Source organism: Urocampus carinirostris, chromosome 6 (genome assembly GCF_059441175.1).
Source record: "Urocampus carinirostris isolate Australia breed hairy pipefish chromosome 6, RoL_Ucar_1.0, whole genome shotgun sequence".
Taxonomy (NCBI): domain Eukaryota; kingdom Metazoa; phylum Chordata; class Actinopteri; order Syngnathiformes; family Syngnathidae; genus Urocampus; species Urocampus carinirostris.
Window position 1 is genome coordinate 6,478,602 of NC_142354.1, and position 26,217 is coordinate 6,504,818.

At 39.2% G+C, this 26,217-nt stretch overlaps 1 protein-coding gene across 1 annotated transcript in view; it reads right to left on the reverse strand.

Annotated features, from left to right (window-relative positions):
* Positions 1 to 306: 306 nt before the first annotated feature.
* Positions 307 to 26,217, reverse strand: part of il17rd (interleukin 17 receptor D) — a 50,743-nt gene continuing 24,832 nt past the window's right edge. The window contains exons 3-16 of the mRNA XM_088337626.1: positions 25,836 to 25,958; positions 19,857 to 19,975; positions 18,698 to 18,818; positions 18,566 to 18,610; positions 17,151 to 17,302; positions 17,008 to 17,073; positions 16,880 to 16,934; positions 13,990 to 14,100; positions 12,225 to 12,409; positions 12,037 to 12,152; positions 9,135 to 9,404; positions 5,839 to 6,309; positions 3,694 to 3,956; positions 307 to 901 (exon numbers count right to left, since the gene is read on the reverse strand). Coding sequence (XP_088193752.1) covers positions 786 to 901; positions 3,694 to 3,956; positions 5,839 to 6,309; positions 9,135 to 9,404; positions 12,037 to 12,152; positions 12,225 to 12,409; positions 13,990 to 14,100; positions 16,880 to 16,934; positions 17,008 to 17,073; positions 17,151 to 17,302; positions 18,566 to 18,610; positions 18,698 to 18,818; positions 19,857 to 19,975; positions 25,836 to 25,958 — 2,213 coding nt within the window. The 3' untranslated portion in view covers positions 307 to 785. The remainder of the gene's footprint in view (positions 902 to 3,693; positions 3,957 to 5,838; positions 6,310 to 9,134; positions 9,405 to 12,036; positions 12,153 to 12,224; positions 12,410 to 13,989; positions 14,101 to 16,879; positions 16,935 to 17,007; positions 17,074 to 17,150; positions 17,303 to 18,565; positions 18,611 to 18,697; positions 18,819 to 19,856; positions 19,976 to 25,835; positions 25,959 to 26,217) is intronic.

Below are 26,217 nucleotides of genomic sequence, written 5' to 3' on the forward strand. Positions count from 1 at the left end.
GTATTTCGTAATTTTCTATGAACTGGCATACTAAACAACAAAATACTTGGAGTATTTGATAGCACTGTAATACCTACTAGGCTTATGTTCGTATCAAAGTATTTAAAATGTGATTCAACCGTTAAAATAAAATGAAAGTGTATTTTAATTATTTTAATTATTAAAATCAATTTTAATTGAACATTTCACTAAACGTGTAAATTACACCATCTGACAGAAAAAAATATAAAAATAGATTTCAACGTCAAAACTGAATCGAAATAGAGAAGTTCAATTGTAAAATGAATTCACCAAACTCAAACATGGTTAATTGTATGATGTTTTCCTTTATTTCTATATTGCGGTACTATAAAACAGTACATCTTTAATTAATAAAGACTAAGATAGAAAACTAGAAAAAATATTAAAACCACCATTTCTGGCAACATTAAAAAACAAATTATATACAAGCTGTAAATTCACCTTTTCCTTTTTGTGTCTCCTTTTGAGTTAAAATGTTAGCGAGATATAAAATGTCGATAAAAATCATTTTTCAAGAAACATTAAGAATTCCTCGGAAATGACACTTCAAGGGTGGGAAAAAGTGCGCCTGTGCCAAATAGCAGAAATATGATCAGTGGATATGTCGACGTCCTCTTGGTATGGAAGAATTTCCGGAAGAGGGAAACATTTCCATTAGTTCGCAGGCACCACAAAATTGTGAAAACAAATTTAAAAAATTCCCAGTGTGCCGTAATTCCAAATGTGTTGTCCATCTTTCTGAGGTTACAATGTACAAAAGTGGGCTAGAGCGAGGCCACTGGTTCCATCCCCACGTTTCTCTCCAACTGGTGCAGTTCAGCTTTACACACCATGGGGGCGCTGCAGGCTAAGGATGTGACCACCGGGGGCTCCTCATCTCCTGCACAAGACAAAAAGGATGTGTGACTCAGTGTTGGGCACGTTACTTAAAAAAAGGAATTAGTCTAGTTACTCACTACTTCCTCCAAAAAGTAACCGAGTTACTACTCTCTAGTAAAAGTAACTAGTAACCAGGGAAAATATCTATTTTTGTTACTTTAAAAAGTTGTTGTATGTCAAAGAATCAATTGAATAGATAAAAAGAGACAGGTAATTATTTTATATAACCTTCTAATATTTTTTGCACCTAACCAGCAACCGATTTATCCTCCAAATAAAGTGCAACAAAAACAGTAAACTATGTAATAAAATAAGCATGTACGTAAAAATGCACAACATACGTTACCACCCACAAAATTGTTGGAAAACACATAAACGGGCACAGAAACATACGTAAACAAACACAATCAAACAACATAAACACGCACAGAAAAACCTACGTAAACACGCGAAAGATTGTAGGGAAAACACACAAAACGTACGTAAACACTCACATAAAAACGCAAGTTAACATGCACAAAAAAATTACGTAAACACGCTCAGAAACAAACACACACAACAACGTACGTAAACACACACAATGTACCAAAACACATAAAACGTACGTAAATACACACAAAAATGTATGTTATCGCAATCAGGAAAACATACGTTAAACACAAAATAACGTATGTAAAAACGCACAAATAAGTATGCAACAAACTGCTTTTGACCGACAGTAACGATAACGGCATTGTAGCGGCAAAAGAAATAGCTAGTTAGATTACACCATTACTGAAAGATTAACGCCATGACGTAACGGCTAACACTGGTTCAGCCCTTGAACACAATTCCTGGAACACAATTACCATATTATATAGAATATAAGGCGCAACCAAAAACCCTAAATTGGCCAGAAATTCTAAAGTGCAACATACATACCGCACAATATGGCGTATAAGATTGGGAAAGCATACAGTATTTAGAGGTAAGCGTTACTACACAAAGTTTTATGGTAATGATACTTCCATTTTCAAACAATGATTGGTCACTTCATCGTTGGCCCCAATTGCAGTACATTGTACGCAGCAGGATTCTAAACCAGGCCCTAGGGGTGAGAGCGCTGACATTTTACCACTAAACCTTCAGTGGTACAGATGAAATACAAAAGGCTTATCTCATTATCACATTATTTATACTCACGGTCCCAGAAACACATCGTGCACAGTCTCACCACCTCTTCAGTACCAGTAATTAATATATGATTCAATATATATACATACGAAAAAGAAGCTGTATAGTATTTTGTGGACTTTATGTGTTCCGTTCCTGTCTTTTGCAACATTACAAATGAACAGGTGAAGTAAATGTAAATTATGTAAATGGTCTGCATTTGTATAGCTTTATAATACCCATCCACACAAACTCACACCCCGATAGCATTAGGAGATGTTTTGCCCAAGGCCACTTCAACATATAACACAGAGGAGCCGGGAATCTAACCTGCGACCACTTAATCCCAAGACGAGCGCTTTACCTCCTGAGCTACTGCCGCCCTGTAGTCTCTATATCAGGCATCTTTATAGTCCGGTGTGCCTGATGTTTGAAAAACATACTGTATGAAAAGACAATTTTTTGGGGTGTGCGCCTTATAGTGCCAATGCAGATCATTAAAGTGTCCTCCGATTATGGAGCACTCTTGCCTCACCTACGTTGTCACGTACATTCCGTGACCCAGTAAAAACTTCTTGAAAGGTGTTTATATTCATCTACAAAGTGAAACTGAGTAGAGTTTGAGGGCGCGGAAATTCTCCTCATCAAGATATTCTCCCTACTGTATATAATTTAATCAAAGCCATATTTATAGCATCAAGCAAAATACTGCTTATATGTGCATATTTGGTTGTATGCAATGCTGGGACTAATATGTTACAAAGGATTTACATTTCTCAATACTCTAACCTTTTTTCCCCTCAACAGTCGTTACAACACGGTATATTCCTAAGCTACTTATTAAAAGCAGACCATGAATTACAGAGTCCAATAATTACCAAATGTTCCTCCTTCGCTTACAATTTAATTTACAAAGCCCAGTCTGCCAGTAACAAATACATATAGGGTGGCGCCGTCTCAAACACCGTGTATGTGGCTGCTTAATTTTTCGTTATGGAGCTATTCTCCTTTTTGTATATCCTCACATCTAAATCGTATTTGCAACTATAAAATAAAATACTGAAATCAGAGTCAAGATATCTGCGCATAATTTGTTGTGTGTCATCATTCGCAAATGGTAGACAGCGCATAGGTAGGGGTGTGGCTTATACAGGAATAATAAAATTAATAGGGCAAACGTAATCACAGAATTTGTGGTAAAAGTGTGCTGAATTCTTATCTCTTTAATTGTAAAATTATCTTTGCAATACGCCATGCTTGGGAAAGAAAATGTCTTGCACAGTACCCAGAAATGGAGAAGGAGATCTTCAAGTAGTTTGAAACCCAGAGACAAAACGGATATTGAGTGTGTCAACTAAGTGTTCATTTCCAATCTCTCAAGAAAGCCAAATCCAAGAAAAATTAAGGTTCAAGTTTTCTTTCATTTTTTATATTACGTGGCTATTTCAAAGCAGTTTAAGGGGGTCAGCTCTATGCGAGCGTATAAGATAATTGGTAACTCAAGTTCCCTTCAGAGTAATGCGCTATTTTTCGTGTAAGTAATCCGAGGGGTAACTGAAAATTCTAAATGAAGTAACTAGTAACTAACAATTCTTTTCAGCCCAATATTTTAGCGGCACACAAGCAGGGGGGTGACTTTACCCAAACCGGACGAGGACGACTCGCTCTCCGCCAAGGACAAAGAGTCGACATGCTCATGAGACAAGCCGTCCATCAGAGGAATGGACAGCTCAGAAGACGGCACAGAGGACTCGTAGATGCCGGAGTCGCGAGGGGGCGGTAATGGGGGCCCGGGGGAGGCGGGGCAATCCGTCGCTTCAGTGAATGGGGCGTCATCTTCATCTTCAGCCTGGAGGACATCTGGCGAGCTGGACGGTTGCTCCGGGAAAGTTACGGAAGAGGACCTAAAATTGAAACGGCAACATTTACCATTTGACCTTCCTGATGCAAAGTCGCATACTCAAATTCAGGAATGGAACTTAACTGCAGGCTGCTTTCGGATTTATAGTCGCAGGTAAAAACAGCCGTAAAAATGAACTTATTCAGGCCCATTTCTGACTTTTTAAGACCGACGCACACCTGCTGCCAAGCAGGTGCTGAATTTGGCGTCCGCGCCTTTGGCTGCAGTTCACCAACAGCGCCATGCTCCTGCACACCTGGCGCCGTTTTTAGCTGCATCATGTTCTGATCTGCTCTGAGGTTGTTTAAGTCATGTGTTTTGGGATCATGCGACTAGTCAAAATGGTGATTACAAAAATGAGCACATATTTACTACCGCACAGAAAGAAAACCCGAATGAGGGCCGCTTTGCGTAAAATATGAGCCCTAAGTTTTTAGACGACAGCGCCCGGGCAACCGTACTGAGGATGAAAGTGCCAGATTGCAACACAGACGTGTTCTTTTTCGTTGATGTCAATGGCAGTTGATCAAATTGCGTTATTGTTTCTTGAGGATTAAAGGAAACTTCAGCGACCTGACATTGACGACGGTATGGCTGTCACGATTAGGAATTTCTGGAGACGAATATATTGTCCATTTTCCCCCCTGTGCATGTTATGCTACTATGATAATATAACCTTAAGAAGGTAAGTATGAAAAAAAAGACAGTAATCGCTAATATGATATTCGTGATTAGAAGAATAAGTCATATTTGCGACAGCCCTAGGTTTGGGTTGGCATTTAGATTGTATTTGAAACAACCATTTTCTTAATGTTTAAATCTAAGCTTAAAAGACACTTCTATTCTATAACATATTAATAACCTATATTTTATATTGACAATATCTGTGTATTATTTGCCCTCATGTAGGTTTTAGATCAGAGGATGGTGTCATAATAGTCTGTGGTTTGCAATAATCTGTGGTCTGTGCAGCCCTTGTAGACTCTTTGTGATTAAGGCCATACAAAAAACATGACTTGACCTGACTTGACTTAATTTGACCATTTTCATCCTAGAATAAAAAAAACAAACATCGAACTGGAGCCTGTAATCACTCTCCAACCCCCCTCCTCCGTCTCATTCCTTCCACCCAAATGCGTAGGTGGCTGGAACACCTCTGATAAAAGTAAGACAACAGCAGATAGGCGCGGTGGAAACAAATATAAAGGCTCTTTGAACACAGTTGGCCATTTTTAACACATACTTAATAGAACATATTTATTTTTAACCTTTAAGGGACCCCTCAAACCACGAAACCCACTTTTAATGTCCTTCAAAGTCAGATACACTCAAGAGCTTTTTCCCTAGTTGTGATTTTTTGCGTTATATTCTTATAAAAGGATTTATATCTTTTAGGATGACCTTTGTTTTCGCCATTCTCTAACATTAGTCTCTGGTACCATTACTAAAAATAGTGTGATAATTAAATAAAACCTAATGCCTTTTCATATGTCTACCGTAACACTGGTGGTCCAGTGGGTAGGATTCGGCTCTCTCACCACCACGACCCAGGTTTGGTTCCTGGTGCATCCAATATTTTGCAATTGTGGTCAGCGAAATTTTTCAAACATTGCACCAATATGGTAACTACTTGTGTATATCATGCACCCAAACTTTGAATCATTTTTAAGGTAAAAAAAAAACATGAAGAAATATGTTAATGTCATCAACATTTGCTTTTGTGGCATGTATGTAGCGTAATTTGTTTGCAAAATGCTGATTATCTGAAAATAAAAAACAGTTGGTTGCTCAAACTGGACTCAAGAATGTTTTGTGACTTCTGGTTTTCATTGTATTTTTTAAAACCTCAATCAGATCCAGGGGTTGCAAGTATAATATCTACACACCTTGATGACTGCTCCAGCATGGATGGAGATCCCTGCACAAGGACAGGAGCAGGACTGGGAAGGGGACTGGGTAGAGAACCACAAACAGGACCAGGAGTCAGACTGGGGCTGAGGCTGAGCTTGTAGCTGACAGCGGCCGCAGGAGCAAGTGAGAGGGTGTTCTCTTTGGGCGATCCTTCGCCACTTTCAGGTGTCTTTACCATCACCTCGTTCAGAACCAAACTCCCGTCTGGCTGGGACGACGGGATGGAGGGCGGCAAGCAGGGAGCGGCGGGTTTCTGGAACCAGTCCGGGTTTTGGCTGATGTACTGGTGCATGTTGCAAATGGCCACGTAGAGCGAGCGACCCGACTTGCTGCGGAAGTAGTTCCTGCGTGAGATGTTGAGTGGCTGCGAGTCATGCTCCACCAAACCGGAGTTTCCTGAGTGCAGGCAAGCAAACAGCTGTGGCAATTGATCCATTAGTTTGAACCTAAAACGTCACAAAACAGAAAGTTAGTTGAAAACAAGACTCTACTAGAAAAACAGTTGTCCAAAAATACCCCAAATTGGACAAAAAAATGACCAATTCAGTACAATTTGATAAAAGTACCGTATTTTCCGCACTATATGGCGCACCATGTTATAAGGCGCACCTTCAATGAATGATATATTTTAAAACTTATGCCATACATAAGACGCACCCCATTATAAGGCGCTATAAGTGCATGCTGGTTTAAGATCAGGTAATTGTGCAATTTTGTAATTGTAATCCTGTGCAGTCCTTCGAGACATTTTTGGGATTAAGGGCTATTTACGGTAAATAAATGTGACGACTTGACTACAGTAGAGAATGTAGTTACTTTATGCAACCTCTAGATGTTGCCACGCTCAAGGGAATGTCAACAAAGCATTCAAAAAGGTCAAACTTTATTAACAAACAAGCTTTCCACAACTCCATTCACTCCCAAAATAAATAAACAGCCGTTTTATTATTTTCTCTGAGGTAAAGCATTTTCGTGACACATCTTTAACATCTTTGAACAACATCGGCATAACATTTTATTTTTTGTCCATTTAGTCAACACGCAAAGAAAAAAACGTCTGATACTGTTATTTTAAATGAAACGTTAGTGCAATCGCAATAAAGTGACACTCGTAATGTGCAAAAACAACGAGTGCAAAGCAATAACATAATAACTGTAAAATGTAAAACGTAAACACACAAAAGAAAAACAAAGATCACTCTATAAGCTCCTCATCGACGAATCCCTCGAATTCTTCTTCTGCTGTGTTCGAATTGACCATATCTCAGTGAATGGGCCATCCAACACGTCCGGTGTTTTTGTGTCAGCGCTGTTGCCTTCATACGTATAGTTATCGTACTGACACTTCTGCTTGCCGCTCTTTGTTGAACAACCCACTGTTCAAGTGTCTCCTCTAACTCTGGCCATCTTGCTTTATTGTCACGGAAACTTTGTTGAGTTTTCCTTACTTGGCGGAGCTTATCTTCATCCTTTCTCCACTTCCGTACCATCGATTCATTTAAGTTTAACTCTCTCGCTGCCGCTCTATTGCCGTGTTGTGCTGCGTGACTGATCGCTTTGAGTTTAAACTCGGCGTTGTACGCGTGTCTCTTAACAGGAGCCATTTTCTTATACAAATGCACGTATGAAAGATAATCTCGCTCTCTCTCTCTCTCTCGCTCTCTCTCTCTCTCAAACGTGACATTCTGAATAATTCTGCATTTGTTTAAGGTAAATTGTGCTTTACATCTTCACCAGTCATAACCCTGGATTCAGACAAATACTGTATTTGTTGAATATGAATTAAGCAGTTTAATGGAGTAGCCATTTTGCCACTTAGTAAACAAATACAACACGAGCCCCGGCAACTACCAATCGTTTAATATTTCCCAGTATGCACAGCGCGAAAAATGGAGTCGGCGGCTGTTTCTCGTAGTTGCGAGACCTTGCGAATTTAATATTGAGCCATATATAAGGCGCACTGTGTTATAAGGCGCATGGTCAGCTTTTGAAAAAAAATAAGACTTTTAGGTGCGCCTTATAGTGCGGAAAATACGGTAAGTTGTTTTGGATGACATCGCCTATTTTGGGGTTGTTCTAGACCAGTTCCCAGGGCCTTAGGCTTTTTAATCTGTCCCACCAAACGAAAATGGTAAAAATATAAAGATGACATCTAATAATAAATCAAGTACAGTGGTACCGCTTCTTACGAGCTTAATTTATTCCAAGATCGTGCTCATAGTTCGAATTGCTCATGTAACATGCAAATGTTCCCGATTAGAAATAATTAAAAAAGAATTGGCCGTTCCTGACCTCGCAAAAGCATCCACGTAAACCCTAAATAGCTTTAAAAAACACGTTGCTGATTACACTTGTTTTTTAAGTTTTGAACAAAGTACTGGATATTTTTGGAATACAGTAATCCCTCGTTTTTCACAGGGGTTGCGTCCAAGAAAGGTTCCGCAATAGTCAAAAGCCGCAAAATAGATACCCTTTTTTCATTTAATAATAAATTAGATCAGTATTCTACATGAACACCAAAGAAAAACCCAATTTACAGGCTCAAGCATTTGTTTAACAAATAAAAGTACTGTACTTCATGAACTTTTATTTTTTTTTTCACAAATGACTTCTGCAATGTCGGTAACCCAAAATGTTAAATGAGCCATATTGGAACAAAATACATTAAGAAAATATGTCTGGGGCTGCAAAAACTTAAAAGCCTTACATAAGACCTATAACAAAGGAAACATACTGTAACTATCTATATTCATTGGAAAACAGTGAGAATGATTCCTGTTTGTCCTATGGAAAGCAAATATTTTTCCATTATCCAACATTTTTGAAAAAGCGAGAACCACAAACGGGACCAGGAGTCAGACTGGGTCTGAGGCTAAGGTTTTAGAGTGGCATGCAGCCTCAGGGCAAGTTTAGCGGGTTGAGAAGTCCATGTTTTTGGAGATAGAAACGGCCTTTCTAATTCTTTTGGTGCTTTTTTTGGTCCAGAGTGTTTTGTTGACATGATCGCGTTTAGAGAAACTTAAAATTGAAAAATATTTGTTCATACGTAATGTATGTTAGTCAAGCGATTTTATGTTTGTGTACAACTCAAACCGCAACATGCAGACACAAAGAGAAAAGGGGTGGGGTGGCTGTTAAGACAATCAGAATGCAGAACACAATGCATGATGAAAATCCACAAAGAAGCGAAACTGCAAAAGGAAAACCGCGAGACAGCAAGGGAATACTGTACATAAGGTTTTCAACCATTATTCGTTTTTATATAGTATACCTGGGAGCCAAATTGAGGACAGTCGGGATGTCATTCTCGGTGGAATAGTCAAAGTAGACGGCCATGTAGCAATGGAGCTCACGGGCTTCAGTGTTCTCCTGGCTTTCCTTTAGCGTGGTTTGGCGCAACTTCTCCGCGATCATGGCCACAGCCACCACAAAAAGGTCGTTGCCGGAGCCCCCCGAAGGACAATCGCTTTCGCTGGCGCTACCGTTGCCGCGGCGACCCACCGGCGTTTTTCCTCGGCGGCTCTTTCTCTCCACCAAGTAGCTGCATGGATATAGGGGGGAAATGTGCTCCTATTAACTTACGTAGCAATTATACAGTTGTAATTTAAAAACAGTGTCTCAGTTTGGACACGGGATGGCACACACGAGGAACAAAATGACATGTGACAGGGGTGAGCAATTCATTTGAGTGTCGGACCGCACAGGGTTAAAAAATTCAGCATTGGGACCAGCCAAGGAGGGGGAAAAAAGGTTTACTGAATGAGTCGATTTTTTTTTTAATCTACCAATTGTCTCAAATACAATACCTAATACCTAATAATGTAGGGGTGCTCACACTTCTTCGGCATGCGAGCAACTTACAAAATGACCCATTCAAAGAAAAATTCAAGAGAAGTCTAGCATATAGTCTAACTAAAATACATCAAATATTATGAAATAATAAGAAAAAGAATCCAGATAAAAATATTCAATACAATAATAAACGCCATGACTCAATTCCATTTAGTCTTCTTTCAATTACCAATGTTTTTGTTCTTGAAAGTAATATATAAGTAATAGAGTAATGTTGTTGTACAGTTTAATTAATTGGGAAAAAAATACTCTGTACTCAAACTAGGCAAATGGTCTAAATAGTCTAAATGGTCTGCATCTTATATAGCGCTTTTCAAGTCAATGAAGCGCTTTACAATGTGCAACACACTTTTCGCTTTTACAATATAACTAACCGATAGCAGCGTCAGCCATGCAAGGCAACTACCTGCTATCGGGGGCATTAGGCCCAAGGACACTTCGACATACAACACGGAGGAGCCTGGAATCAAACCTGTGACCTCTTGATCCCAAGACAAGCGCTCTACCTCCTGAGCCAATGCCGTCCCAAATACTTAGATATGTGGTAAATGATCAAAGTTCCAACATATAAGTAAATAGTAATTTCATTAACAGCAGTTTTTCTTTATTTGTATAGCATATAGATAAACTGCAAATACATTTTACGATATATTCATGTAAATGCAAATCCATCCATCCATTATCTGCTTTGCTTATCCTCAGTAGGGTCGCGGGGATGCTGGAGCCCATCCCAGCTATCTTAGGGCAGTGGGCATAGGGCACCCTGAACTGGTTGTCAGCCAGTCACAAGGCACACAGGGACAGACATCTCACTTGCTCATTCACACTTAGGGACAATCTTTATAATTTGCATTTGTGAGAATGTATGCAGAAATACATGTAGAAATCGAATTGTCTTTATTGTTGTCGATAACAACGTAGTGAACATAGTTTACAATGAGATTAAACATGACACACCAGGAAAAACATGTAATAAAATAAGAAAATACGGTACAGGAAAAAATATCTCATCTCATATCATTAGCTACACCGCTTATCCTCAGTAGGGTCGCGGGGGTGCTGGAGCCCATCCCAGGAATCAGTGGGCAGGGGACACCCTGAACTGGTTGCCAGCCAATCACAGGGCACTCAGGGACAGACAACTCGCTCGCTCATTCACACCTAGGGACAATTTGGACCGGCGAATCCACCTGAAATGCATGTCTTTGGAATGTGGGAGGAAACCGGAGTGCCCGGAGGAAACCCACGCAGGCACGGGGAGAACATACAAACTCAGCACAGGAAGTCCGGTAGCTGGATTTGAACCCACACAGGAAGTTCCCAAGACCTTACAACTGTGCCGCACACGCACTAACCACTGCGCCGCCGTGCTGCCCCCAGCAAAAATATTTCCAAGGTAAAAATGTATTAATTCTTTTATATTTGTTCAGAAATAGATTATAAAATTGGTAGTAACTCAGGAGGTAGAGCGCTCGTCTTGGGATCAAGAAATCCCAGTTCGAATCCCGGCTCGTCCGTGTTACATGTCAGCTCGGTGGCCTTGGGGGTATGGCGCCCGCCCCGAGACTGGGAGGTAGTGGTTCAAGCCCCGACCGAGTCATACCTAAGACTTAAACATTGGTACCCATTGCCTCCCTGCTTGGGGTTGGAATTGGGGGGTTTGGTCACCTAATGACTCCCAACACCTCAGTTGGGTTGAGCGAGGGGGCTGGGAATCCCCTCCTCTGAATCAATCTCCCAAAAATATGGCTGTGGTATATATAGTAGCAGCAAAATGGCAAACTATCATGTCAGCTCCCTCTAGGTGAGGCTCATGGGGGAGGCAGTAGCTCAGGAGGTAGAGCGCTTGTCTTGGGATCAAGGGATCCCAGTTCGAATCCCGGCTCGTCTGTGTTACATGTCGAAGTGTCCTTCCCCTAATACCCCCAATAAGCAGGTTAGCGCCTTAAATGGCTGCAAGGCCGCTATTGGGAAATGTGGAGCACATTGTAAAGCGCTTTGGGAAGTCATTGACTTGAAAAGCACTAAATAAATGCAGATCATTTCATTTCATTTTACAATTTTGGATAGGCAGAATGGATTAAAAATCCTGACAGGCTGCATGTTGCCTGCAGGCCGTAGTTTGCCCACCCTTGTCAGGACAAAGGCGGCAAAAAAAAAGTCATTTAAGAATAAATACAAAAATACTGTTGAATGAGAATAAATACTATGAATGTCTGGTACAACACCAGAAGGACACTCCTGGTATAATGTCTCCACACATAGCATTGAAGTTGAGGTAGAATAAGAATAAGAAGAGGGGCAAATAAAAGAGGACATACCGAAGTCCTTTGGAGCAGACGATTATTATAAAGTTTGCTTCATCTAGCTGTCGGCTGAGCCAGGACATCTGACCTTCTTTGCACATTTCCAGATGCTCCCACAAGTCCAGCACAACCTAATAGCAAACTATTTTCAATAGGGCAGATAACCACCTCAATCCCGCCTCCACCCTGTTGTCTTTTTTCACCTCGCAGCAACAGAAGTCCTGCAGGAAGTAGGCGAAGCTCTGGATGACTCCAGAGTGTTTGGCTCCGTCACGGTTTGAGTAGCAGATGAAAACTTTAGGGCGGGGCCACTGCCTTTCGGCAGTTAAAGCCGCGCTTTGATTAGACGATTCGCTGCTCTCCTCGTCGAGTTGGCTGTAGATGTTTTCTAACGGGGTGGCATCAGATGATCAGACAAAATTTCAAATGAACATTACTGTATTTCCTGGAATATAAAGAGCATCAAAAAGCCCAAAATTGGCCCAAAATTTTAAAGTGCACTTTATAATCTGATGTGTCTCATATACCCGGAAACACGGCGGATAAAATTGTAATTGCATAGTTAACATCAAATGATATTGCGTACGGTAATTGTTCTGCCTTTAGAAAAGAACATTTGGCGTGGGCTTTGCGTGCGCTCACCGGTTTCACGTGTTAATTATTTGATTCGAAAAAGAAGCAAAAGAGAAGCGTAGAACCTTGTTGGCATTTCGGACGCCAACTTTCAAACACTCATTGCAAATCCTCTTTTATTGTTGCTTCAGACAAAAAATTGTCCTTAAGTATTGTGTGTGTAATGTATTGCAATTACTTGAATGAAAAGTTTGTTATCTGGTAACGTTTTGTATCAAATTACGTATTGTTATTTAAATTGCTTTTAAGTAAAACGTCATACGATACCTGTTCCGCCTTTGAGAAACGTATAGAGTGGTCTTCCAGGTGCCCTTTTGCGGTTTACATGTTAAGTGTTTGTTGCTAAATGTATTATCAGTGGTGAAACCAGATGCCATGATGTTAATTTATGTTGTATGAAATTAATTATTTTAATTTAAATTTATTTTTTTATTTTTAACTGCAACCCTAGCCATGACAGTAGTTTTCATTCCATTTAGTCCACTGCGCCTAACATATGAAAAATATATCACAAAAAACAAATTTTGAGGGGTGCGCCTTATAATGCAATGCACCTTATAGTGCAAAAAAGACAGTAATCGTTTTTTTTTGTGACGGCATAAATGTAATGAAAAGACATCCTGTTGCCCCGCCATTAAGTATTCCCATGGGGTGATCATTTCGTTAGTTCCCATTTCTGCATAATTTTCATTGTTTGCTTGTTATAATTTATAAAATGGTGTCTCCTTTTTGTGGGCTCAATCTCGACGAAATTTTATCTTAGTTGTGATTAGTAAGAAACAAAAGATGGTCACAAATGTGAAAGTTAGTCTTTTTTTTAACCAAAATCTTGATTTATATTTTCTCCATCACCAATCCCTATTGTGTACCAGTTCTAGCTGTAACTAGCTCTGCCTTGCAATGACTAAACTGCAATAAGAAAAGGTAACGTAATTTTGTTGTAGTCATTTGAATTTAATTTTTCAAAAGGGCAGTGTGCATTATTCAGCACCACTTCGTATTAAAAATACTTTTATTATTACTGATTGAAATAACAAGCAAAAATATATCAACTATGATATAAACATGGATTTTTTTTAAACACTCGTAAGTCAAGGAATTTGTTGTTAAGGTCTGTTAAGGGTACCACAAAAACTAAAAAAGGCTAGGCAAAAAAAAGAAAAGAAAAATGGTGTAGTTTGGTCACAGTGAGGCTCCACAGTTTGTATTATTTCTGTTGCTTATTAGCACTCGTTAGGGTTGCATTGTACCATACAGCAACACCTAGGGGTCAAATAATACACCCTGTCCATGTTATAATTATAAAACGTAAAAGTAAGTAAAGCTTCGTCTCACCTTGCTGTTTCTTACGGCACATGACAGTGAAAAGCGTGGCAAACGCTGACATGATGACAAGCGGCACTGTGATGGCCATGGCGCGGATGGGCCCTGCCCATTGCGAGTGCACTGTACCAAAACAAAAAATAAATGAAATAAAATAGTCTATACATAGTTATAAATGGAGTTGTCAACATGATCAACATGATATCATTGGTCTTAATATAAAGCAGGGGTTGAGAACCTCTGGCAGGCGGGCCAGATATGGCTCTTTTTATGAGTACATATGTCTCAGAGATCAAATAAATCCTTCATTACTTTCCTGAATAATTTAAAATGTGGACGGACCAATGACGACGGTAAACCACGCGAAGCAAAAGCAACACTACTACTAAAAATGGGTTCAGTCCAGTATATATAGGATACAATTTCAACTACAGTTAACAATCACATTGTCGCACCAACATACCCCGTTTTGGTTGTACATCACTACGGAAGCCTTTTTATGAAAGCTCCTTAAACAATCAAAAAATCTGCTGAGTCACTTTATGATAAAAACCCACATAACAAACTAAACCCCTGTACACATAAAAACCAGCAAAGCACCCAGAGCAATTTGATTGGCTGAGAGGTAAAGATGGGCTGAGCTATTCACACATAGCACAAGCACTTGCTTCTCTCTAAATATGTTGGTATCCTTCTCGTTTGCAGTATTATGTGACATTTTTACGACAGAACTTTGCTCGAACTGTGTTTTAAAACTATTACCGTAATTAGGACAAAAATGAGCCTCAACACTCCTAAGTTTTTGCAGAAGGAAGACACTTTTTACATGGTACATTTATATTGATATGTTTTGGTATTATCGCTATTTATTAGATTTGATCATATCATCAAACATCGCGGAGTGAAATAAAATGCACTGAATTAGCTCGACTCTGGAGACCTTGGTTTGGCAGTTTTGTTGAATTTGGTCTCAAAATAAATGGTGTGGCTCTCTCGACAACAAAAAAATCAAATATTTATTTTTTATGGCTCTTTGGATCAAAAATGCCCTTCCCACCATCAGATGCCTGATCCCGCTTTTTTTGTTCATACTATTCAGCAAGTGTGTTTTGATCCTTTTTGTGGCTTTTTGTGACTTTTGTGAAAAAACGAAGCTGGAAATAATAGTTTGAGAAGCAGGAAATAATAGTGTTCGTGCGAGTGACTTAGATAAGGAGTACGACCAGTTAACATCCCCTGTTCCTACGTTATTGAAACAGAAAGATATCAGCAGGGCTATACAACCGACCAGCAGTGTGACTGTTCTTTCAAAATTACGAACAGATATTCATGACGAGATAGAGAAACTTGCGATTATGGATACGCAACAAGGAGCTGTTGGGAGATAGCAACACTGAGAGCAGAAGTCGCTGTCTAAATACAAGGACCAAAAAATGGAGGCAGCATCAATAAATGGGGACTCATCGTCGGGTACAACCAGAATGGCTTAAGAAATTTAAGAAGAGGTCTGGCATACACTCTGCAGAGTGCAGATAAAAAAGCTGCCAAAGAGTTAATGCAGTATCTCGCTTCATTAGAATAAGAGAAAGGAAATTAAAACATTATGCTGTAAAGAATTGACCTCTGTCAGTAGTCAACTTAAAGGGATACCCAAATTCTAAAACATACAAAATATAGGGAGAATTTTTGTACATGTTTTTTTAATAATATCTATATCTATGTCATTGGTATATCCCATTTATTTTCCGAGATAATGCATTTTCTCGTCTTTGACTTCCTCAACTCTGACGTCAGGTGAAGAACACTAGTGCCCTAGCAAGCCGGGCACCTTTTTGGTTTACATGTGAATTATTCGAAAAGGTTTTGAATGTTTTAGGCCAAGTTTTTAGTTTTTGTGGAGAATGCCTAGGCGTTGTGTCGCAGGTGGGTGCAGCAATGGTACAACTAACGGCGAGCAGCCAAAATGGGGCTAACTGGCAAAAATAACATCCAGAGAGCAAACAGGGGCTAAACCAGCCAGGACACGACGGACTAGCCGGTTGCTAAAACAAGGCTAACTGGGACTGATCAGCGGAAAAACTGGACGGTGGCCGACCAAAAGCATGCAGTAGGAAGCCAGGATAACAGTGAACCGTCAACAAAAAACTACCACGGCAACCAATACGAACGCAGCCATTAATATACCAAATAATCACAGCAGGCTAGCCAGGTGCCAAAGAGGACGAACCGGGAACGATCAGCGGAACAAAACGGGAAGATGGCTGAGCGAAAACATGCAGTGAGCAGTCAGGATAACCGCGAACAAACAAAAAAAAAAAAACCCAAGGCAACAAGCACGAACCCAGCCAACAATGAGCCAACAGGCAAGCCAGCTAGCCGACTGCTACCTAACAGGTGAAAGAAAAAGTCACAATCATGTACCTAAAAGTATTGGGCCGTAGGTAAACTTGGCCAAAACAGCTTTATTTGATCAAAGCACGCAACTCGGACGAATCAGTCAGTCCCCTAGCGACACGGTCAGCCAAGTTCCAATTACTCTGAGCTGAAATGAGTGCTATGCATTCGCTGATTACTACAATCGCTGCAAAGTGCCATTATTTTAGATCTCGTTGTCATCCGGTGATGTCACAGCTCTAGGAGATATGATGTCCAACTGTCTACTTTGAAAATTAATTTCTCGAGATCCCTGGCATGTGGAATATTTTGGAACATATCAACATAATTGTGAAGAGAAACACTACATATTCTGTGCCTAATTTAAAAAAAGGGCCGAATCATGCCCACTAAGGGATTGAATCTAATCTACTAGTCCGGCCTCCGGGAGAACATTTGTGTGGCCCCTGAGTTAAAATTAGTTTGACACCTCTGCTTTAGAGGTTTAGTAAACGAATGAGTGTCTCACCTTGGCTGACATAAAACTGCGACTGCTTCCTGGTGGTGTTGCTTTCGTCCCGTAACTGTCACCCCAGAAACAAACTTGTGTTACTAAAGTGACCTGCCACACTCAAGATATGCAGTATTTGTGTGTACCTCAATGGTGTATGTTCCCGGGGTGACGTCCTGCAGGATGCAGGTGGTTTTCAGCTGCTTCGCGTCCTAAAAACACATTTATTCCACATCAAGTCAACATTGTACCTTTAACACAAGTACATCGAGATTCCGCGTGATCGTACGGGCTTGCAGCGCTGCTTTCTGAAGGGTCCATCCTGGCGCAGCTTGTAGTAAACATAGTAGGAGCTGAATGCGAAGGAAGGAGGGGCTTGCTCAAAGCTGATGTGGAGCTTGGAACCCTGCTGGGATACGTTCAGGGTCTTTGGCTTCCAGACTGTAACAAGAACAACAATCAATGCATCATCCCTTAACTAAAAACCTGCGACATTAAATCCTTGCTTTATCGTGGTTTACTACTTCAAGAATATTGTTCACTGTGTTCTGCATTCTGATTGGCTAAACTGTGACTCCGCCTCTTTTCTGCTTGTGTCTGCATGCACGTCACTGACGTTGCGGTCTGACTTGTAGATTTGTAAAACAGCTTAACGAACCTACATTATGTATGTGCAAATCTTTTTCAAATTCAAGTTTTTTCAAAAAAACGTTCTGGACAGACAAAAGCACCAAAATGCAGAGAATGATGCTTTCTATCGACAAAAAAGTTAGATTTCTTGACCAGCTAAATTTGCTCCGGAGCCACATGTGGCTCTTTGATGCCCCCAAGTGGCATCCTGGTGCTTTTTCAAAATGTTTGATAATGGAAAAAATATGGTTTCTGTAAAATGGAAACTGGACACATTCTTAACGTTTTCAAAAGAATATAGATAAATAGATAGAGTATGTGTTTCCTTCCATTTAAGGTTTATACAAGGCCTCTAATTTTTGTTTTGGTCTAATTTGACTAAACATTTTGTGTTGCCAATGAGGAAGTAAATGCTGTTTCACAACGTCCACATTTTGAAGACAGAGTATCATGTAATGTCGATTGTGTCCTGAATCAATACAGTTGTGCAACGGAGCATGAAGATTTTTTTTAAATTACAATTTGACAGTACATAAGTTATTTGTAGGATTTTTTTTTATAAAGTACAGTACTTATATTTGATAAACAAATACTTAAGCTTGAAAATTGTGTTTGTTCTTTGGTTTCAATGTATATTAAAGGATTTCATAAATATACAAATAAATAAATAAAAAAGTGAATACGTAAATAGGTAAATAAATAAATAAACAAGGGGTTCTACTTTTCAGGTTTTGACTATCACAAAACACTTTTGGAACGCAACCCAGCGGAAGACGAGAGATAACTGTATATTTCAGTTAAAGATTCATCAATAATCAGCCTAGGCCGATATTTAAAATATTGGCAGATCTCAGTGTTTGCCTTTATTTGATAATTCAAAGAAGCTGAGCAATCCATTCAAAACACACCGCTCATAGTCTCAAAAATTATGTTAGTTATTTGGACAATGGTCATGAACCGAGATATTTTTAAACATTCAAAACACACACTTAACAATAACACGTGCAGACAAACATTAACAAGCACACATGTTTTTCTTGTTTACAGTTAAGACAAAAACGTCGATGAACTTACATGGTTTACAGACCAGGTTTTCAGAGCCCAGCAAGACTTCACAGGCTGGAACATGACAACACGCACAGTTAACATACACTAACATGCAGCATATTTAATGAGTGCGTTAAACATTAAAACTGCATCACTTACAGTTTGTCCTGAGGAAAGACGGCGGGAAGAAACTGTCATTCATCAGCGTGGGGAAAGGAACAACACGGACCATGTAGTCCGTGTCAAAGCTCAAGCCACCAAAAGGCTGACTGCTCAGCTTCTGCAACAAATATATTGAAAAATATGTAGGCGTTCACTACAATAATCCTCAAAAAGGCTCCACATGATAAATAGGCTGAAATGTCCACGGTGTTAAATGCAGATTTACTGTTTAACTTGATTGGATGATCTTATCAGTCAAACTGAACTATTTTTGCCTTTCCAATTATTTCTTTTTTTATAGAAGCTAGCATTCAGGCAAAAAAGTATGGTAAAGCTTATTGTTTTGAGTTATTTTTTATGACATGATCTAAAGTGCTGATGTTGCCGAGCAGATGAGGAGACATTATTGCCCAGAGTGATTATAAAAAAGCTGTATAGAGGAATACAATTTGTGGCCCCTTTAATTACAACATTTGCTCATGCTTTGCGATGACGGAAGACAGAGCCACTCGTTAACGGTATTTATAAAACTACAGGCTGAATGCCACGGACTCCCGGTGAAAGGGACGATTGCAATATTCAAATTACAGTTGTGATTATGTATAGCTGCTTGATTTAGCACCGTGTATCTATTGCATCTTTTAAAAACTTGGATTTATTAAATATTGCAATTAGACATTAAAAAAGCTTCAAGGTATGACTACTACAATGGCAGATCCAGATCTGCCTACCTCTTGCAAGTTACCCTTGCAGATCCACCAAGGGCTCTTACAAAAGCTAAACTACAAAAAAAACAGAAAAAATGAATTTCACTGAAGCTTAACATAAATTTTGAATTCATTTTTAAATATTTTACATCAAGAATGACTACCTTCACTAAGTTTACGCATGATTTCTTTTGAAGGCATCCGATCGGTAAACCAGTACTAATTAAAAAGACCAGCCCCTACTGTGGTATATTGCCTAATGGATTCACTAAAAGTGTGGCACAATTCTAAATTGAAAAACTTTAACTAGAGTGTCCTAGGTCTATCCAATGATAAAAATGTCAGACGTCAACCTTGATAGCTTTCTGTGACCCTTCAAATCACTCTTGTACCATTTAAAGCTCAATAAAGCTCAATAACCTCAAAAAATAAGTGCATGTTTGTCTTACTGTGCTCTTGAAAGAGAAGTTAAGCTGTCGTGGGTCTTTGAGGATGAGATGTTGACATAGTTTGCCATCTGGATTCTTGTCCTCTAGATACACCCGGAAGCCTTTAATATGTTCGATTCCTGCACGCAAACAACAAGAACATCCAGAATTCTAAGTTTCCATCTACCATCATTTATTGCTCAGCAGAATTTCAATACAGACTAAAACTGACTTTTAAAAAAAATCTTCATATTACTTTTATATATATTTATTTATTTATAACTTTTGTATCACTGGCTGGACATACTACAGTAATCCCTCGCTGTATCACAGTTTCGATATTTTTCAGATTTTCATTGTGCATAGTGTTGTGCAGCAGGCAACACTATGCAAATGCTATCACAGGGCAGGTTGCAGAAGGTTTTTTGGGTGGCTGTGTGCTGTGTGTGTGCGCACAACTGTGATAGGGTAGTGTATGCTGTCAGTCAAACTGCCGGGCGTGTGCACATGTCAATGTGTCCACCCAAAACAAATTACAGGGCACGGGGACAACTAGCATTTTAGCGGCTCATTACATTGAAAAAAATGTATTCTTTAAATTGTACTCTGAGGAAAGTCGGAAGAGCACAACAAAATGCTGATCACCACCAGGTGCTCCGTGGATTGTTATGGGGTCCAGGAGGAGATGGAGGCGGCGGCAGGAGATGAAGTAAAAGCGGGGCTGCTGCAGCTACGTAACAACTCTCACAAGCCACCCCTGCCAAGCCAGTACCTCACACTAGATCCATTACCCATTATACAAATGACCTGGAGCTAAAACTTGTGGGAAACCGCTACATACATGAAGTTTTTATTTTAATCATCACAGACATCTTGTTTGAACTGGGGATTCTTTAAGAGCGTTCATTCAACTGCATTTCTGTGTTCTGTCCGCAAAAACCAGGAGTCACTGTACTGCGTAACCATACAGATTGAAAAGTAAATGGTTGCTCTTCAGTAAGATGTATTATTGTATATGACGATAATAGCTCTTCTCAGGGGATCAAACATAATCGCCTGTGCATTTTTTTTTATCTGTCTACATGTGGTGCCATACTTTTCGTGGACTGTTGTATATAAATGACAATTTTGCAAAATTGAAGGTGTCGTTATCCTGCATTTTTAGGGATTTGGAAGAGGTTGGTTTATATCTTTTATTCACTGTGTTCTAGTGTAAAAGGTGAGAGCTCTAAAGCTGAATTTTGTGAAAATGGCTCACTCCTTGTTTTTGTGATTGACATGCTTTCCTCTCCCTTCTGTCCAACTGGGCTCTACCCCCTCAGCTCCATCTTGTTGTCCACACTAAGCCCACCTGTGTCCTTTCTGCCCTTATCCGCCCCATTCTCTTTCATGATCCCCCCTCAAAGCAACTTTGACTCTTGTAATGAGAGCTTTCCATGCAAGGAGCATGTTGTTCTCATTAGCCTGACAGCAGAACAGGTTTTTCCCGTTTCCGGGCAGATTCCTGAGCACCTTTCCCCAATTTCTTTCTTCCTTTCATCAGTCGTTTCTTCACTCCTTAATGGCTTCGTTTCTCTGGCTTTCACTTGAGCCAAAGTTACTTAACAATTGGGTAAAGATTAAAATATTGATATCAGTTGCGTATCATGTTCTATTCCTGAAGGAAATTGTTGCCGGTAATCCTGACAATAATTAAGTCACATAGTGAGGTTGAACAGATGGAAGTCACATATGAGGGATATCACTGACTCAGTGAATAGTATCACATATAATTGAAATTAAGCCAGCATGATGTATTTTATAGATTGTAAATAGAATTGACAAAATAATTGTTTACTGACATTTTTATGACACATGCAGTGAGGTCTATGTTGCTTTATATGTTTTAACCCCTTTACGTTGATAAACAAATACGTGTCTGTACAATGTCACCAGTCACTGAAATACGTCATGCAACATATCATTGGAAAGCTTAAACTCTTGAGATTCAAGATATGATGACCAAAATGTACTCATCACAGAAACATCACGATCAGTCTGAAACAAGATAGCCGATAAGTATAAAGCAGAGATAGCTAACCCCATGGTAATGGAATCATTGAGATGATTATCTTCAAACATGCAGTCGTTACACTCAAGAACGACCAGTAAATCCAACAATGTAAAAAATTTGCAACAAAACATATGATAATGCCGACAGATTAAAAAAAATGCGCCTGAAAGCATTTCAGCATTGTTGGACGTTCCTTAATGTAATCCATTCGTTTCGCCACATATTTTCCATTTACAAATAAACAGACTCCTACATTTTTTTTCAATATGGCTGTTACCCTCTGACTTTTGAGTGACACCACTCTCGGCTAATGGCTTTGTTTATTTTAACGGTCAACAGCCCCTACTAGCCTATAAGGGCTTGTATTGATAAAACCGAATATGCTCCCAATATGTTTAGGCAGTGGTAAGCAATTCAAATAATGATTGACACATTGGTTAGCCAATAAAATTCTCAAAAGAACGATACGCATATGTTCAGTAGCTATTCAAATAAGACCCCAAAATAAACATATGTAATGCCACTCATGATTCGTTTTCACGCACCATTATTACGCGCAAGTGTTACTTCTGGAAAGAGAAGTCAAACATTGGCTACTATTTCAAAATGTCTAAAAAGATGGCCAAAGTTAAATACACAGTTGCAAAGATTTAAGGGCTATAAACTGGTCGTCCCCAAATGGCCTCTTTCGGTAACGCTTTGACATACCATTAGAAAAATGTGTAAAATACAATGTTTAGTTTTTCAGATTGTGGTCAAATTTGACAAGGTATTAGGTAAGGTTTCAAGCTATTGTCTCAACTGCAGGCATTTGATTAAAAAAAAGAAGAAATTCAGGCGACAATAAAAACATTCTGTTTCTGTGTGTTCCAACTCCGATTCTTCAATGTTAGTAGCACTTGCAGTGATTATTTTAGTTAGGGACTAAAGTTCAGAGTGTTACCTTTAAAAACCAAAACAAAACAGTCCATAGTCTACAGATGGTTGAACAACAGCATTCAATTTACTTTGGGTACGTCTTGGATTGGGATTTTAGGCAAATTTTACATGAAAGTTAGGGGGTTAAGCCCAATTTAAAATACTGTATTTTCCCTGTTCCTGAAAGAATAACGCCTATCGTAATGGCCAACACTGGTTAAGACTAACGCATTATAAAGAATTGAGTTCATGGAACACAATTATTTAAAAGTGCGCCTTATAAGCCTGGCGCACCTTATATACCGCCTTATATAAGCGCACCAGTTTATAAGGCGAACTTTCCCATTTCCGGCAAATTGGGGGATTTTGGGTGCACGTTGTATAGTACAAAGTACAGTGATTAAGATTGGAAATGCATATAGTATTTATAGGTGTGCATTACTACACAAGGTTTTGTGGTATACTTTGGTATTTGAGCATTGATTGCTGGCCCGAATCACATAATATTGTATGCAAGCAAATCCTGGGTCATGTCGATGAGGACGCTGACACTTCACCAACAGACCACCATTAGTACAGAAAACATATGAAATGGCATTGGAACCTATCTCATTATCACAGTATTTTTACTCACGTTGCCAGAAACACTGATGCGCAATTTTTTCTATAGGTTAAATAGTCCCTCCGCTTTTTCTCCTGTGCGTCAATAACGTTGAAAAAGACAGAAAGTCTTTCAACAAAACTCTATAAAATCTCTTTTATTTACGTATACATATTAAACAGAGAGGTTATTGACGCACAGATAAAGAAGTAGAGAGACGCCTTAACCCATTGGAATGCATTATGCAAATCAGTGTTTCTGGCACAGTGTGTAAAATAGTGTGATATGAGATAAGCTATAATGCCTTTTCATAAGTCACATGTACCACTAGTGGTAGAATATTGCAATCTGGGTTTGATCACCGTTGCAAACAATGTTTTGCGATTTTATCATTGCACTGTTATATGCCAGTGTATAATAGGGGTTGGACGATTATCAGGCAGGTTGATTTTTTTTTTTAACTATATCGGTATAGGCATTTTTATTCATTTGACGATTATTTAGGATCTCTGATGCAGTCAAGCTCTCTCTCTGTCGCTGTTACTTGTTTAAGTGAAAGATTACACATGTTAGTTGTGTTGAAATTCTAATTTATTTACCGTAAAAAGTTTCAAGGAGCTATTTAGGTTTTTATGTACCTTGACACAAGATGCTGCTAAGCCTAAATTTTATTTCCTGCATTGTTAATTTTTGGTCCGAGTGAAAGATTAATCATATTTGCTGTGTTGAAATTCTAGTATTTTTACTATAAAAGGTATTAAAATTTCATTCAAATTCATAACAAATATCATTTGTTTCTTTTTCCATGATTACAGAATTCTCACGCTAATTTTAATCTTTAAGAGAAAATAAATATCGGCTCCTAATTTCAGCCTCCTCTTAATAATCTGTATCGACCTTGAAAAACCCATATCAGTCGATCTCTAATGAAAAATATATGACTTTTTGGCAGGGTGCACCTTATAATCCGGTAAGCCTTATAGTGTGGAAAGTATGGTATGCAATATTCACTATTTTCTCCTTTACAACTGGAGTTAGTCAAAATAAAACATTTTTTTTAACCTGAAGAGTTGCTTTTAGCTAGGCGGGATTCCGATATCAGTAAAATACTACTTGAAGATAAATAGGATTTCAACAAATGTTAGTAGGATATTTTTTGCTGGTAAGATTTTAAAACACAAAAATTACAATTTTCCTGGCTTCCTGTTGCTAGGCGTTAGCTCGAGTTAAAATAACAAGAACATTGCACTCTTTTTAGCCTAACCAAAATTCATAACATTTCATCAAGTTCAAATTCAAGTGCTATTTAACATTAGACTTGTTTGGTTTAACTTGCACAGGGATAAAACGCAAACTAAATTCCTGACTCATAATATAAAGCACTCCTTTTTTTAGGGGACTGTCCTCCTTGACCCTTAGGCAAAATCTTTTGAAGTGCCCGTAAAAGTAGAATGATGAGTGAGTTGGAAGACCGAAGCAGGATGAGGAGAGTTGTCCCGTTGTTCAGCCATCGCCAGGACGGCAAATACTTTTGTAGGACTTTTGGGTCTTTACGTGAAAAAACAACAGGCTGCTTTGTCAAAGCGGAGAGATTCAAGTTACACACACGCACACCTTGGCCATCGAATGGAGAGGAGTGCCGATCACAGCATCATATTCGCATTTGATCCATCTTTTGAGCAGAAAAAATAGACCTCAAATGCTCAAAGTTAGCTACAATTTTCGATACATTATCGTTTACTGCAGTAAGTTTTTTTGTGAAATTCAAGAGTTGCCCCTTTAAATTGATTTTATTTTTAACTGGGGTTTCGAAGCATATGTTTGATAATTTAAAGCGCATGTCAAACTAATGGCTCGCTGGCCAAATGTGGCATGCCACATTATTTTATGTGGCCCGTGAGACAATGCAAAGAAGCACAAGGGAAAAATAAGCTGCATCACGTCAAACAATGACTTGAAGCTTTGAAGCACTGGACTTACTGGCTAAAAACAGACATGATTTTCTCATTAGCTCAGCACCATTGTTTGCACATGAGCAGTGGTCTCAAAGTTTAGTTATCATCTGAGTGGTTCCCTGTATGCCGATCAAGTAACGAGGTTGATGACAGGTTGACATATGTACTGCTGCAATTACCGCCATTTTTTGCACTTCATTTGTGAGCTGAACATCAAATTCAGTTGTCATTTAACCATCTGCCCTGTATATCAATCCAGTGAGAGGATGATATTTTTAGTGTCAATCTGCAATTGATGAGTATTACCTCCGAGTAGACTGCGGTTGAAGTAATGACAACCGCTGGTTTAGGTACTTGGGACAAGGGATTAAGAATAAAGGTTTCAAGACAGGCTAGTTTTTGACAGTCATTAAGAGGATTTGCAAGTAACACAAAAACTGTGGCTTAAACAGAAACCCATATAGATAGTGCACCTAGCGGACTGGCAGACCAGTGGACCACAACTCCAGCATGTTGGTCACAGGCAAGGTGTGTGAAGGAGACGTTGGCCACCTCGTGGATTACGTGTTTGCCCAGCGGGGAGTTCAATGAGCAGTCTGAAAAGGCACAAATAAACAATCATTAGTTTACTGTGTGCAACAAGCTATTCCAAATCTTTATTCACTGCTTACTTGACAATTGAAGTGCTGAAACACTTGTGGTGCTTGGGCACAGCAGTCTTATGAAACACTAATTTAGTCCAGAATAAATAAGTCTCTTTCTCAACTACAGGTTACAGGTATCACAGCAACATACCCCCATTTGGCAGTAGGTCGCCAAGAAATCCTTTAAATGTAAGCTCATTAAACTATGTAT